General features: G+C 40.4%; 1 protein-coding gene across 2 annotated transcripts in view; it reads right to left on the bottom strand.

The window, feature by feature from the left end:
* The window catches only part of mvb12bb (multivesicular body subunit 12Bb), a 78,687-nt gene that overhangs the window by 44,091 nt on the left and 19,348 nt on the right, over positions 1-15,248 (bottom strand). For both annotated transcript variants that reach the window (XM_084055266.1, XM_084055267.1), the window contains exons 4-6: positions 14,488-14,578; positions 11,648-11,777; positions 10,642-10,755 (exon numbers count right to left, since the gene is read on the bottom strand). In XM_084055266.1, coding sequence (XP_083911392.1) covers positions 10,642-10,755; positions 11,648-11,777; positions 14,488-14,578 — 335 coding nt within the window. The remainder of the gene's footprint in view (positions 1-10,641; positions 10,756-11,647; positions 11,778-14,487; positions 14,579-15,248) is intronic.

Here is a 15,248-nt window from a genome sequence, read left to right as displayed (position 1 = left end):
ATACAATCCTTTTCTATAGTCGACCACTAGGGTTACCATACCCATCTGTTTGATGCAGAGAACCCAAACTCTGTGATTTCTAAATACAATTTCAGGTGCGCTCGGTGAGCGTAACATATGGCAAATCAATTAAAGCACTAATTGTTAAAACAAAAACATGGCAAAGTGGATTCATAATAAACGAACAGTGCTTGAGCTCGTATTACGTTGGCCACTGGAGTTTTGACAACAATTAATCCTCATTTCGGAGCAAAGGGAGCCATATTGACAGATATTCCTAATTTGAATATTCAATTATAGTGTTGTTCCTCATCAAATTACCGAAACTGGGAACACGGCCTAAAAGATTTACACAATTACACCTTCCGATCAAAAGCTTTCTGGTCCCATGGAATCTGTGCAAGTTAACCCTTTAAGACTTGGAACGCATCTGTGTCACTTTTTGATTTGAGCTAAAAAAAAGCATTATTTTACACTTTGGCTATTCAAAAATAGCAGATCTACAAGCTCATAGCGCGGCACCGAGTGCCGCGCTACGAGCTTGTAGATCTGCTATTTTTGAAAAATCGTGAAAATGTGTGCAAATCTTTGAATATATATTGTTTTAAAGCGAACATTTTTAACTCAAATCTTTTCTTCTGGGGATCCCTGGAACAAAATATTTTGAGATGGGGGTCCGCGGCAAATTCATATCATTTCGGGGGTCCTTGACATGAAAAAGTTTGAAAACCACCGATATAGAAACATACGTTTTTCAGAAAACCGTTAGGATTTAGAAGACATTTGTAGAATCGGAACCTCAGGCCTTATTGGGTTAAAATCACATTAGTACAACTATGTACACTGAGGCACCAAGGATTGCTTGATGACACTGATAAGTGATTACATGTGCTTTTTAAAATGTATTTCTATGCATATGTATGTTTATGTTGTTCCTTGTGGAATAAGCAAATAAAGCCATGATTTGAACAAAAGAATGTAATCTATAAGAGAACGTTGGTGAGACCGTCCGGACAGACAAGAGTTTGTCAGCAGAGAGGCAATACAAGGATGAGAGTGAAGACTGTGATTGCTACAATGGCGTCACACGCTGAGAATAGCTCATCTACAAGCTTGTTGTGAGCTTGTCGATCTGCTATTCTAAAACAGCCAAACCCATTCCTTGATTCTGATTGGCTGGTTTCCGTTGAGAAGACGTGATAAAACAGACTATGATCAACTCCTTAGATCAGCTTCATTCACAGGTGCGTTATTTGTTTATACATTGATCCAGCGTATCTGTAGCTGAACGATGGAAGGGGAGTGCTTGTTTTACCTTACAAGCCCCGGCCGTGCGGGGCTTCTAAGCAATGGCTGTGTGGGACGGAGAGTGACTGAGGGGCTTCGGGCGAGACTTGTAGGGAAAATAAAGGCTCCCCATCCCTCGCCAAACCATCTGTGCTGGATTCTCGGCTGCAAGGCCAAGTAGCTAGGCTAGCAGTTTACAAGGGAAGTTCACATACGTAGTAGCTAAACATGGCTTTAAAAAATGACAGTATGAATTTCTATCAATCAATGAGATTGAACAGTTAAGTTTTGTGTCTCTAGGTGTTTGTCTGGGAAAAGTTGACGTCTAACACACAGCCTGGCTGAGTAAACAGGCAACAGTCTGTCAGGAAGATCTTCCTTGTACCCGGGAACTACTTTCTCGTAGAAGTTGTTCTTGAAGTGAATTATTAACAACCGTTTTAATTGGGAGGTGTCTATGATTTTCATGTTGCCATATTTGTAACTGTTTTAGAAAAGCAATAAGCCACGCAAGGTCTCAGTTTTCCTCTATTTCATAATGGCTGAGTTGGTCGGAGGCACTACGCTAGCACAACAACCTTGTATGTCCAAAACCGTTCCTTTTTTATTATTATAATGTTTTGTGTGACACTCTTGTGATGATGAAGTAGGGCTTTCATTTGCAAACAAAAGTTTAAATTTAGAGATACAAGTTTTCTTCCCGACTGCAACGATATCAGCGAAGAGCCAGAGCCATGCGACAGAGAGAGTTGGAAGCTCTTGTTTTGACACACATCCAGCCTTCCCTGTGACAACATCTCCACACCTTCCTCCATGTGCAGAGACAGTGCTGCTTTCTCACCCATCATTATCCTCCTTTAACCCTTTAAGACCGGGAATGCATCTGTGTGACATTTTTTGATTTATTTGGGCTATTCAAAAATAGCAGATATACGATATACTATGAGCTTGTAGATCTGCAAAAAAAAAATTTAAACTTGAAAATGTGTGCAAATCTTTGAATATACATATATTTTTAAAAGCGAACATTTGTAACTCAAATCTTTGCTTCTGGAGGTCCCTGGAACAAAAAAAGTTTTACAAATGTTCGCTTTAAAAAATATATATTCAAAGATTTGCAAAGATTTGCACGATTTTTCAAAAATAGCAGATCTACAAGCTCATAGCGCGGCACTCGGTGCCGCGCTATGAGCTTGTATATCTGCTATTTTTGAATAGCCCAAAGTATAAAATAATGGTTATAGTTAAAATCTAAAAATGACACAGATGCGTTCCCCGGATTGAATGGGTTAAGCTCAGTGTCAGGTGTTGAAAAGAGGATCTTCTCTTCAATTCACTGGCAAAATCTTTTGAGCACATAGTCCCCGAGCCCCATCAGATCTGGGGCTGATCACTATCGTTTGTGGCACCGCTGCTCTGCATCCGTTTGGTTTGAATTGAGACGCTTTATTTAAAATACAAAATATATATATATATATATATATTATTGCAACTTTTCAGAATTCTTTGAAATAATAAAATGGGAGCATTCTAAAAAATGATTATGTATTCTAACATTTTTTGATGGGAGATCTGTCACAGAGCAACAGTGACAGTGTGTCTTTCTATTCAAGATTTGTGTGCTGTGAGAGAAGATCTGGTTAACCCATTAAGACCGGGAACGCATCACTGTAACCACTTTATCCATATTTTAATTCTTTGGTTATTCAAAAATCTTTTTTTTGTGCAAATACATTTGTGGAAATTTTTTTACTCAAATCTTTGCTTCTGGGGGACCCTGGAACAAAATATTTTCAGATGGGGGTCCGTGACCAAATACATATAGTTTTGGGGGTCCTTGACATGAAAAGGGTTTTAAGCACCACAAGCAACATAGGTTTTTTCAAAAAAAACTGTTGTGATTTAGAAGACATTTGTAGAATCCCAGAAGCAAAGATTTGAGTTACAAAAGTTCGCTTTAAAAAAAATATACAGTATATATTCAAAGATTTGCACAAAAGTCCACGATTTTTCTTTTTTTTTTTGATCTGCTTGTATATCTGCTATTTTTGAATAGCCAAAGAAATCTTAAAATGACACACAGATGCGTTCCCGGTCTTAATGGGTTAAAGCAGTGATACAATGGCAGTGTAGAACTACAACGCTGTGCGTGCGCGTGTCAAAAGCAGAAGACGGGGGAAATACAAGGTGTATTGATATGCATGTCATTCCTGACACTGATGACTTTCTGCAATGACAAAAAAAACACAGACACTCGACCTCGACATTTTTGTCATTTGGTCGTTTGATCTAAAAAAAGAAAAAGAAGTGTCTACAGGCTGTGAACTATAGGGCTATTAGAAGTGTCAGAAACCTTGATTCTGGAGGGGGAAAGAAATAGCGATATTAGGACAAGGCTAATTTACTGTATGCTATACCACCAGTCACTAGTACAGTAGAGGTCAGATATCAGCTTCAGCAATGACAGTTTTATCAGGAGAACAAATGGCAGCGTTGGGGCCAGGATGAGGGGGTTGGTGGGGCTTACAGTGGACGGGGGGGGGGGGGGGGGGAAGGCTGACCGGATGGTACAGGTTTTTACACATTATGAAGTCTGGAAGTGGCGATATGGCCTTTTCTTGACAGAGAGCAAAGCTAAAGTGGTCGACATCAGACGGAGGCCATGAATAAATGTAGGGGTCACTATAGCCGTTTGGAATACTTAGACAAACCTGATAAAAATAGCCTTTACAGGGGTCAAAGATTTGAAGATCAGTTGCCTGTAACCTATGGCCGCTTTTATAGTACTGTATGCAACAATATTAACAAAGAGGGGACTGCAAACATGTATGGACAATGAATAGCATTACCCTTAAAAAGGTCCTGTAGGTGATATTTGTTTTTTACAGGATACAGCACAAACAAGTGATATTAGAAGTGGAAATCTGGCACAAAATTGGAAATGGAACACTATAATTAAAGCTGATAAATGGGTTCTCTCTTTTGATAGGATGAATTTGGTGTCCCATCTGAAAATGTATTTTCTGTTTACTAGAGAGCTGGAGAGACAGGGAGACCCAACCACTCTATAGCAATGATTACTATCAGAATATAGAGCTTATATAGAACTTTTAATGTAGAACAAAAACAAAGAAGAAAAAAACCAACAAATATCACTTTCAGCACCTTTTAAGTAAAACATTTTAACTGTAGGCTGGATTGCAATGACATTTGCTGTGCACCTTCTTGCTCCTCTGAGAATGGACCCTACTAATATTGGTGACCTCATGGCATTTCCTAGTCTAGCGTCACCCTTAGGCCAACATTTTCACTTGCACACAAAATATTGCAAACTCTAATGAGCGGATTGCACAAGAGGACCAGTGCTACAAAATGAAGTGTCACCATGAATATATTGACCGACTGATTTTGTAAATGACTGTTTATAGTTTTTTTTTCTCTTATAATTTTTATCCCTCGATTTTGTAACCCTTTTTTTCACCCGGTGCCAATTTGCTAAGTGATCCTGGGCACTACACTCCCCCTACCAGCCTAGGGAGGCCAGGGCCGAGCTCATGCCTCCTTCAATGCATGAGAGCCAACTGACCTTCTTGTCACATGACAGGGGGGAGTTTCCCTGGTTGGACGTAGCGCGTGGAAGGAACACGTTATTCCAACCAGTTCCTTTCCCCTCCATCAGGCGCCCCGGCTGACCAGGGGGAGGCAGTACAGTGACCAGGATTACTACATGTTTTTGTGAGGGTATTAACTACCCTAGGAGACACAGGGAGAACATGCAAACTCCACACAGAGTGTAGACTGTTATAGTCTATAGAAGTGTTTTTCTGATCAGGAAACGATTTTCACACTTTTTCGGTTTGAAATACATAATTGGAAAAATCTATTAATGCTTTGAATTAATATATTTAGTTAATACTTTACCCAACAAATGAATAATAGTGGATTTACTCCACCAAAGACTACACTTGAATCACACAATTAGGAAAACATTAAAACTAATACTTGTTATGCCAATTCTGATTTGGGGGTACGTTTTACAAATGAACAACAATCAATGTTCCTTAATCAGTTTGAAACTTTAAAGGCTTGAACAAAACAAGGGTTTGTCGGGACATCGGTCAGTCGAGAAGCACATGTGCTCGATAAACGGTTGTATTTTGTCGCCAGAGATCGTTGGGAACTTTGGGAAGGGAGAGCATTTCACTCACATTTACCCCTAAAAATAGACCGAAAAAATATTGTGGACAGCACGCAGAGAGGGAGAAAGGTAGAGTGAGCGAAATAGAGAGACTTGAAGGTACTTCATGACATGAACGCACTTTGTTTATGGAACACACTCATTTCTTGCAAAAGAACATCATGATTGATAAGATGATAAACACCCTGTAACAAGTTCTGTGCCCCATAATAATCTGGGTTGAACGTGACACACCAGAAACATTAACAGAAAGACATACTCGTCTACTGGCAGTGGGAAAGGAAAGGAGTCTTTTTTTTTGGGGGGGGGGGCGGGTTCTCACATATTAAGTCATTTTGGTGGAAAATGGGTATAACGTTATTCATTATTCATAATGGTGAGAAGAGTTATGTCCTCTCACGCAGGCACAGAACAGTGCCATGGGCTAACCGTCAGCTTTATCTCAGCTTCACCTGATCTGATCTCCCGTTGCAGTTGGGGACAAGACAGGATGGTCTGTTCAGGCCAAACATGTATGTTGTTTTTTAACACGAATAGTAATCAACTGTAACAAAAGATGGTTTAAATATGTAACTAGGTTGGAGTGGCTTATTGTCTGTATCAACCGAGCAATGAGGATGTCTATCCACTTTACAGTGGTGGTTGTGCTAGACCAATGGGTGCTGCTAAAATGGAGCGCCACACCTAACACCAAAAATCAGCCTTTAGTGCGCAAAGAGAGGCAGGCATCTCAGTGGCTGGCCAATGTGACAATAGAAGAGAGGAGAGACTATTGTTGCGGTTTTATTATGATTCTCCCTACACAACTTAGTTATACAACAAAAAAGTAAGTTGAATTGGACTCACCCAAACCCAATATGTAATTCCATCTCATGGTTAATTCCTTTTTATTTGAACTTGACATGACAGAAGGAGTGAGGGATTGATCTTATAAAGTTACTTCATGATGGTATGAAAGATGGACTTCACACCAGAGGTCTTCAGCGGTCCACCCGAACACAAACACACGAGACCCTACCCCATATTCAATTATTTAATCTTTGGTTTTAAATGAGACATATTTAACCTACAGTACTAGTCATTTGTGTTGGAATAATCTATACATTTTCCTGATAGGATTTCTGCAAATTTTGGAAATAGGCTTGACCTACTGTCAGATTTGATGAAAATGCAAGGGAGAATCCATCCATATTTATGAGGGGAGGCAAGGTCTGTTAACTGAACTGTGAGAGGAGCACTGTTTTACCAAGCATTGCTGAAAATATAATTAGCCTATGTAATAATTTGTGTGAACAAATTATGGATTGAAATATAACAAATTATTACTGACCATCTATTTGCTGCACTGGGTCACAGTCAACCTTTCACACAAGATATCTCATCATCTATATATCATATTATCAAATTACACATTACAAGATAAACCCTATGGATTTAGGTGACCAAATAGCACTTCCTTTAGGGGCCATACTGTACACCAAAATGTCTACTTTCTGTTTTATTTCACTTAAAAAAAGCTTTTGGGGTTCTAAGGATGGCACTGTCAGTTCAAAACACTTTGGTCTAGTTGGGAGTAAGGAGCAGCATGGCTTCATGAGGTCACTAGCAGGACTTTGAGACTCTCGTTTCTTCTCATCAGTGATTTGGATTAAACCACTGGATACATTATATACTGAACTTACAGTAGAGTAACCCTCATAACACCACATTCAACAGTTTATAATTACGGCTTATATAACACAGCAGCTTTATGCAACTGCAAGAGACCTGAGACTTAAGTTAAGTGCACACTAACAAGCTCCTTGCTGCCCGCGGCAACTTAACATTTGAGAGGGATCACTGACGCTTTCAAAATTATAAGGGTCATTAAAAATTTACACATTATTGACTGTATTTAAAACATCTTTTGCACTGACTGTAAAGGGCACTTAAATTTAAAGAGGTGCCATTCTCCAAAGGCCATAAAGTTGTTATACTGTAGATAGCTCCAAGGAAGGGAGGATGGGGAGGGAATTTTCCACATGCAGAATATGAATAAAGTACAAGCCAAACGATGCTACACAAGGACAGTAACACATTGACTACTACTGTACGGGTATTTTTAATCAATCTGTGACTGTGACCAAACAGTCATGAATCACTGGTGCAAAAAAAGCTCTCATTTGTGATTCTGAAAAGACAGACAAATATGTATGGTGATGTGTTTGTGTAAAGTACAAGTACGCAGAACCGATGCCAGTTTTCTAAAGATAAATTGCCAAAGACCTGGCAACCGTCTAAATTGGGCGAGAGCGCCAACTGCCCACAGTACCGCCGTCCTTGTGTGTCTGTGCGTTATGGATGGAAAAAAATGCACTAAAAAAGAAGACTTGCACACTGTGGCATGAATTTTAATGTTAACCCATTAAGACCGGGAACGCATCCGCTGTGTGTCATTTTAAGATTTCTTTGGGCTATTCAAAAATAGCAGATCTACAAGCTCGTACCGCGGCACTTGTAGATCTGCTATTTTTGAAATGTAATCGTGAAAATGTGTACAAATCTTTGAATATATATATATATACATTTTTAACTCAAATCTTTGCTTCTGGGGGTCCCTGGAACAAAATATTTTCAGATGGGGGTCCATGGCTAAATACATATAATTTTGGGGGTCCTTGACATGAAAAAGTTTGAGAACCACTGATATTATAGCAACATACCTAAAAAAAAAAACTCCAATAATCCCCAGAAGCAAAGATTTGAGTTCACTTTAAAAATATATATATTCAAAGATTTGCACACATTTTCACGACTTTTCAAAAAATAGCAGAACTACAAGCTCGTATCGCGGCACTCGGTGCCGCGCTATGAGCTTGTAGATCTGCTATTTTTGAATAGCCCAAAGAAATCTTTAAAAAAAAATGACACACAGATGCGTTCGTTCCCGGTCTTAAAGGGTTAATACAAAAACAGGAGCCTGTGATCTCAGCAGGCAGCAGGAGGGGCGTGTGAGTTGCTTGGAGGTGCAATTTATTCCAACCCCAGTGCCTCACCAACATGAAAGCAGGCTTCAAAAGAAACCGGAGGATTACCGGTAACATTTTGCAAAGTCGGGGAGTACTAGCCGAGCGGCTCTCTCTCGCCGTCGTTTTTCGAAGACATCAAAGATTACTATACTGACCATCTTCAAGCTGAAAAATACGGATGATTCTACCAAAAAATCTAGCTCACAGTTAGAGTAGAGTATTAAAAAAATAAAAAAATCATAGTTTTCCCTTTGAACAAACTTTCTGCATTTCAGCACTCTTCTCTCCTTATTCCACAGAGTTGGGCATCTGAGCAGTGCAGTCAGTGGACCCTGTTGGCATGATTCACCCACTCTGGCCTAGGTTTGTGAAAGTGGTCTCTCCTCAGACCCAGCTCTCAATGCCAAGCCACCACATTTTAACCCATTGAGACCCGGATCCCCTGTCATTTTTAGATTTTAACCACTTTAGCCATTATCTTATACTTTGGCTATTCAAAAATAGCAGATATACAAGCTGTTAAAAATAGCAGATCTACAAGCTCGAGCTTGTAGATCTGCTATTTTTTGAAAAATCATGAAATCTTTGAATATATATATTTTTAAAGCGAACATTTGTAAGTCAAATCTTATTGTTTCTGTGGATTCTACAAATGTCCTCTAAATCCTAACAGTGGTGCTTAAACCTTTTCACGTCAAGCGGTCAAGGGCCCCCAAAATGATGTATTTGGCCCGGGACCCCCATCTAAAAATATGTTGCTCCAGGGACCCCCCAGAAGCAAAGATTTGGATTACAAATGTTGCTTTAAAAAGAATATATATATTCAAAGATTTGCACAAATGTTAACAATTTTTCAAAAATAGCAGATATACAAGCTCATCGCGCGGCACAGTGTCGCGCGATGAGCTTGTATATCTGCTATTTTTGAATAGCCAAAGTACTAAAGTAATGTCTAAAGTGGTCACACAGATGCGTTCCCGGTCTTAACGGGTTAAGCTGGCAAAGCCAGCCCGTGTGCCCCAGCCAAGTCGAGTCTCTCCACCCATTGCTGCCATTCCTGCATAAGGAGTACTTGATTGTTTATTTACATTTTGCATGTTGGAAATCCCCAGCTCTTTGGTTGCAATAAATAATTGAGCTGTTTGATCTGGACGCGGTACAAAGACCTAGCCTTCCTTCTCCTCCTCGCTGCTAGGGCCCGAGGCAGAGGAAGGGTGAGCAGCTGAGAGGGTTGGGGTTGGAAGGGATAGGGGAGGAGGGGAGGAGGTGGGGAGAGGGGGGGGGGTGTACGCTCCAGGATGGCGGAGGCTCTTGGAGCCTCTCCTCCCTTCCTCTCTGCAGCTGTCTCCCTCCCTCTCTCCCTCTCTCTCTCTCTCTCCGGGCTACAGCTCTTCCTCTTTTGTCTGCACACAGTACAACACACTCCTGTCACCACCGTCAGTAGAGCGACCTGCCTGAGCCTCCTGGGACACAGCACAAATAGCAGGAGTTTAGCCCTCATTGAACTCATGTTCTCGTTCTGAGGATCCTGTCTAGTTAGCCTGTCTCTCCGGTGAACCCTCTACTATAGCTTCTCCTCTATGTCCAGCCCGCCGCAACCTTTTCTCTGCAGTTTGCTCAGGAGAGATCAATTACCGAGGACTTTATTGCTTTACACGCAGGAGGAGCATAGAAGAGAGGAAATTAGCTCTCTCTCTTGACACTGAACTTCCCAAGAATTTTCCACTGAATATTTTTCTGTAAAGCAGTGGTTTTCAACCATTTTCATGTCAAGGACCCCTAAGTTGATATACATTTGGCCGCGGACCCCCATTTGAAAATGTTTTGTGCCAGGGCCCGCCAGAAACAAAGATATCAGTACATTTTCGCTTTAAAAAAATATAAATATTCAAAAATATGCACACTTTTTCAAGATTTTTCAAAAATAGCAGATCTACAAGCTCATAGCGTGGCACTCGGTGCCGCGCTATGAGCTTGTATATCTGCTATTTTTGAATAGCCAGAGCTAAGCGGTTAAAATGATTGTGACGCTATGTTAACTAATTTCGCTGGGGACCCCCTGGTACTCCCTCAAGGACCACTGGTGGTCCCCGGACCACTGGTTGAAAACCACTGCTGTAAAGGATTATGACAAGGACAGTACAGCACCTTGCTATGCTGGGTTGTGGTTCACTTGAAGCTGTAGTGGATCCGGTCGGTGATGCTTGCTGCGTCTGAGGAACGTCTCCCGTTCGATACCATATCCCCATGTTGTTGACTTCACTAGGAAAACATTAATGAACTTCATTATTAAGAAAGATCATGATTGTTGGTATGCTAAAAAAAAGATGATGTAAATGATGATGGCACAAGAATGTCTAATGCCTACTATTGAATCAGAAAATTATATACTGCACTTCAGAGCAGAACTTTCCTTTACTAATGGAATCTTTTGTTCATAGTTTTAATGATAATAATAATGATAATAGTAATAATAACTCAAGCTTAAAGGGCCATTCACGCCGAACACTATACAGTAATTATAACTAAAAATATATATATTTAGAAAATTGTTCTAAGTCAATTGGATGGCAGAGTCCACTCACACCAACAACTACAACAAATAAAACAACGGTGAACGATTTAGTTATAGTTATCAGTATAGTTATAATTTGCACAATGCACACATCCATATATCTCAGTCAGCACAAATATTTAAATACTGACAGTATGGAAAGCTTTCTAATGCAAATAAGAGTACATTTCAGCAGGTAGCTTCAGAAAAGATTGCTTTGATAATTTCCCCAAAACACATGAACGTACAGTATTTAGCTGTGGATTTGAACTCACCCTATACAAGTGTAGTTAACAGAGGGATGTCTGAACTCACCCTATACAAGTGTAGTTAACAGGGTGATGTTTGAACTCACCCTATACAAGTGTAGTTAACAGGGTGATGTTTGAACTCACCCTATACAAGTGTAGTTAAGAGGGTGATGTTTGAACTCACCCTATACAAGTGTACAGTAGTTAACAGGGTGATGTTTGAACTCACCCTATACAAGTGTAGTTAACAGGGTGATGTTTGAACTCACCCTATACAAGTGTAGTTAACAGGGTGATGTTTGGACTCACCCTATACAAGTGTAGTTAACAGGGTGATGTTTGGACTCACCCTATACAAGTGTAGTTAACAGGGTGATGTTTGGACTTCCCAGTGATCACAATGTCACAGACAGCAGTGGTTGCAGCGGCCCGAGGGCTGAGCTTCACACACAGCCTCCTCTTCCTCATGGCAGGTTCCTCTGATGAGGCAGGTACACACACACACACACACACACACACACACACACACACACACACACACACACACACACACACACACACACACACACACACACACACACACACACACACACACACACACACACACACACACACACACACACACACACACACACACACACACACACACACACACAGTAAAGACCAAGAGCATTATCAGGACAACTCAAGCCACTGGGTTTCAAGGTCTATAATGTCCTCTAATTCAGTGATTCTCAAACCTTTTCATTTCAAGGACCCTCCAGTTTACTATGCATTAGGCCAGTGGTTCTCAACCAGTGGTCTGGGGACCACCAGTGGTCCTTGAGGGGGTTCCAGGTGGTCCCCAGTTAAATGACCAAATGGACCCTTATAGATCTCTAACCCTTACGGGTCCATTTGATTTCATTTTACGCTCTCAAGAGTTAAATTACTGTTAAACATCTGCATTACTCAATTAAAGAATTGTTATTTTGATCAATGTTGGCCTGTTATCTCTCCTAGTGGTACCACATCAGTATAGCATGGAATTGTGGACATTTTTTTTTTCAACGAATAACGATAAAAAAATATTCTACGTTTTGGGTCTGAGAGTCTAAATCTCATCAAATGGTGGTCCGTGGCTCAAATACCGAAAAGATAATGGACCTTGATATGAAAAGGGTTGAAAACCACTGCATTAGGCCACGATCCCCCATAACTCTGACAGTGTACCAATGGAACCAAATGGACTCGTAAGGGTCCATTTGGTTCCATTGGTACCCTCTCAGAGTTACCAATCATTTAGATGGAGACCCCCCTGGAACCTCCTCAAGCCCCCCGAACCTCAATTTGAGAACCACTACAACATTGACAAATACCATGAACACTTTCTCAAGTTTTTACTTTTTCTTTTTGTTGCCATTTAGTCTTCACTATAATCTCTAGATAAGAGATAAACTTAAAAAATATTGTTTCCACTGGGACATTCTGTGTTCCAATAAAACGACCGGACAGCATGAAGTCACAGAATACCCAGCATGTTATTGTTATAATTTTCATCATTTTAGTAGGTAAAATGATAGAAGCAAGCAAACCCTCCATCAGCTATAGTGCACAACAGGGATTTAACCCATTAAGACCGGGAACGCATCTGTGTCATTTTAGATTTCTTTGGCTTTTCAAAAATAGCAGATCTACACGCTTGTAGATCTGCTATTTTTGAAAAATCGTGAAAATGTGTGAAAATCTTTCAATATATATTATTTTTAAAGGGAACATTTGTCAAATATTTTGTTCCAGGGACCCCCCAGAAGCAAAGATTTGAGTTATACATGTTGGCTTTAAAAAATATATATTCAAAGATTTGCACTAATTTTCACGATTTTTCAAAAATAGCAGATCTACAAGCTCATAGCGCGGCACTCGGTGCCGCTCTACGAGCTTGTAGATCTGCTATTTTTGAACAGCCAAAGAAATCTAAAAAACGACAGAAATGCGTGTCCCGTATTGAATGGATTAAACTGGGATATTCACAACGTAGCATCTCATCCATAATGTCAGATGTATACATTAAACATGGATTCACATAACGTAATAAAACATTAAATTACACCACAAGCCCAAACAAAACATAATCTCTTTCCTTTCATTCTGGTAGAAAGAAAGAAAGAAAGAAAAAAAAACAGCCCCATGCTTTCCTCCTATATTGCATCTGTGAGCCTCGCTCATTCTTTCCCCCTAGCAGCATTGTGGAAAGTGCAGTGTAAATGCAATGATAATAAAAATAATAAACAAGCTGTCCTCACTCCCCACACCAAAATATTATTACATTTCCGAGGCATGGATAGTGAGGGGAGGGAAATACATAGCACTCAAAAAGCACTAAAGCATTGGGGAATGCATTTCATTAATATTAGATAACCCCCCCCATCTTACTCGTCCTCTCCCCAAATAAATACATAAATAAATAAGGCCGCTCATAAAGAAAAGCACAGCTCCAGCTGAGATAAACAATGACTCATGATTCTCTTCTTGTGTACCTCCAGGGCAAAATGTTTATTTTATTCCCACAGACTACCATAAATTAACCCCTTGAGACCGGGAACGCATCTGTGTATCATTTTATAGACGTCTTTGGGCTATTTTTGAAAATGTTTGTGCAAATCTTAACTAAAATCTTTGCTTCTGGGGATTCCACAATGTCTTCTAAATGTCTTCTAATTTTTTGGGGAAAGAAAATATGTTTCTACAGTATATATTTCTACAGTGGCTCTCAAACTTTTTTTATGTCAAGGACCGCCCCAAAATAATATGTATTTGGCCGCGGACCCCATCTCAAAATATGTTGTTCCAGGGACCCCCCAGAAGCAAAGATTTGAGTAAAAAAACAAAAATATATATTCAAAGATTTGCACACATTTTCACGATTTAAAAAAAAAATAGCAGATCTCCAAATGAGCTTGTATATCTGCTATTTTTTTGAATAGCCAAAGAAATCTAAAAAATGACACATGAGATGCGTTCCTGGTCTTAATGGGTTAAGCTAACCTGCACCCATAAAACATTCACTATCTCAAGCAAAGCTGCCCCAGAGGACCTGGCTGGCATACATACATACATAGGGTTTGAGAGTCAGAGCAACAAGGAGGAGAAGAGAGGAGAGGGGCAGACGCTGTAAAGCTTGTGGTTTTGTACCGACTGTTTACTTACTCGTGTCCACTGTTTCTTGTATAGGTGTGAAGCCCTCTGGCAAGACGTCTCTCCCGTCAATCAGCTTCAATTCCACCACCACGCTACTTTCCTGGCCAGAAAAAGGCAAGAGGCAACTCAAAAGTTGAGCTCAACATGAGGATATCGCTGCTGTACTGTAGGGCAGAAACCTTGTATCTCCATATTTCATCTTTTTTATGTTTTCTTCATAAGCTTTCTTCATGAAGCTTGTGTCTAAATAATAAATACAATGGGATCCACTGGAACACAGGTTCTTTTCTCCATTTCCTGACAAGTATATATATTTTTTTTATCCCGCGATTTTGTAACCCAATTTTTTTCACCCAGTGCCGATTGTCTAAGTAATCCTGGGCGCTACACTCCCTCTGCCAACCTACGGAGAACCCAGAGCTGAACTCATGCCTCCTTCAATGCATGAGGGCTAACAAGCCTTCTTATCACCTGACAGAGGGGAGTTTCCCCCGGTAGGAGGTAGTGCGTGGAAGGAACACGTTATTCCAACCAGTTCCTTTCCCCTCCATCAGGCGCCCCGGCTGACCAGGGGGAGGCAGTATAGAGACCAGGATTACTGCATGTTTTTTTGTGAGGGTACCTACCCTAGGAGACACGGGGAGCACATGCAAACTCCACACAGAAAGGCCCTTTCACCAACCCCACCTAGGGTATTTCCAGACAAGTATTAACGCTCTTGGTCATACAAGGTTTCCACCCGACAACGATGATATTCAACTTGTAAATGG

The sequence above is a fragment of the Gymnoscopelus microlampas genome, assembly GCF_963454915.1.
Source record: "Gymnoscopelus microlampas genome assembly, chromosome: 4".
In the NCBI taxonomy this organism is placed as follows: domain Eukaryota; kingdom Metazoa; phylum Chordata; class Actinopteri; order Myctophiformes; family Myctophidae; genus Gymnoscopelus; species Gymnoscopelus microlampas.
This window is presented reverse-complemented; position numbering and strand designations above follow the sequence as displayed.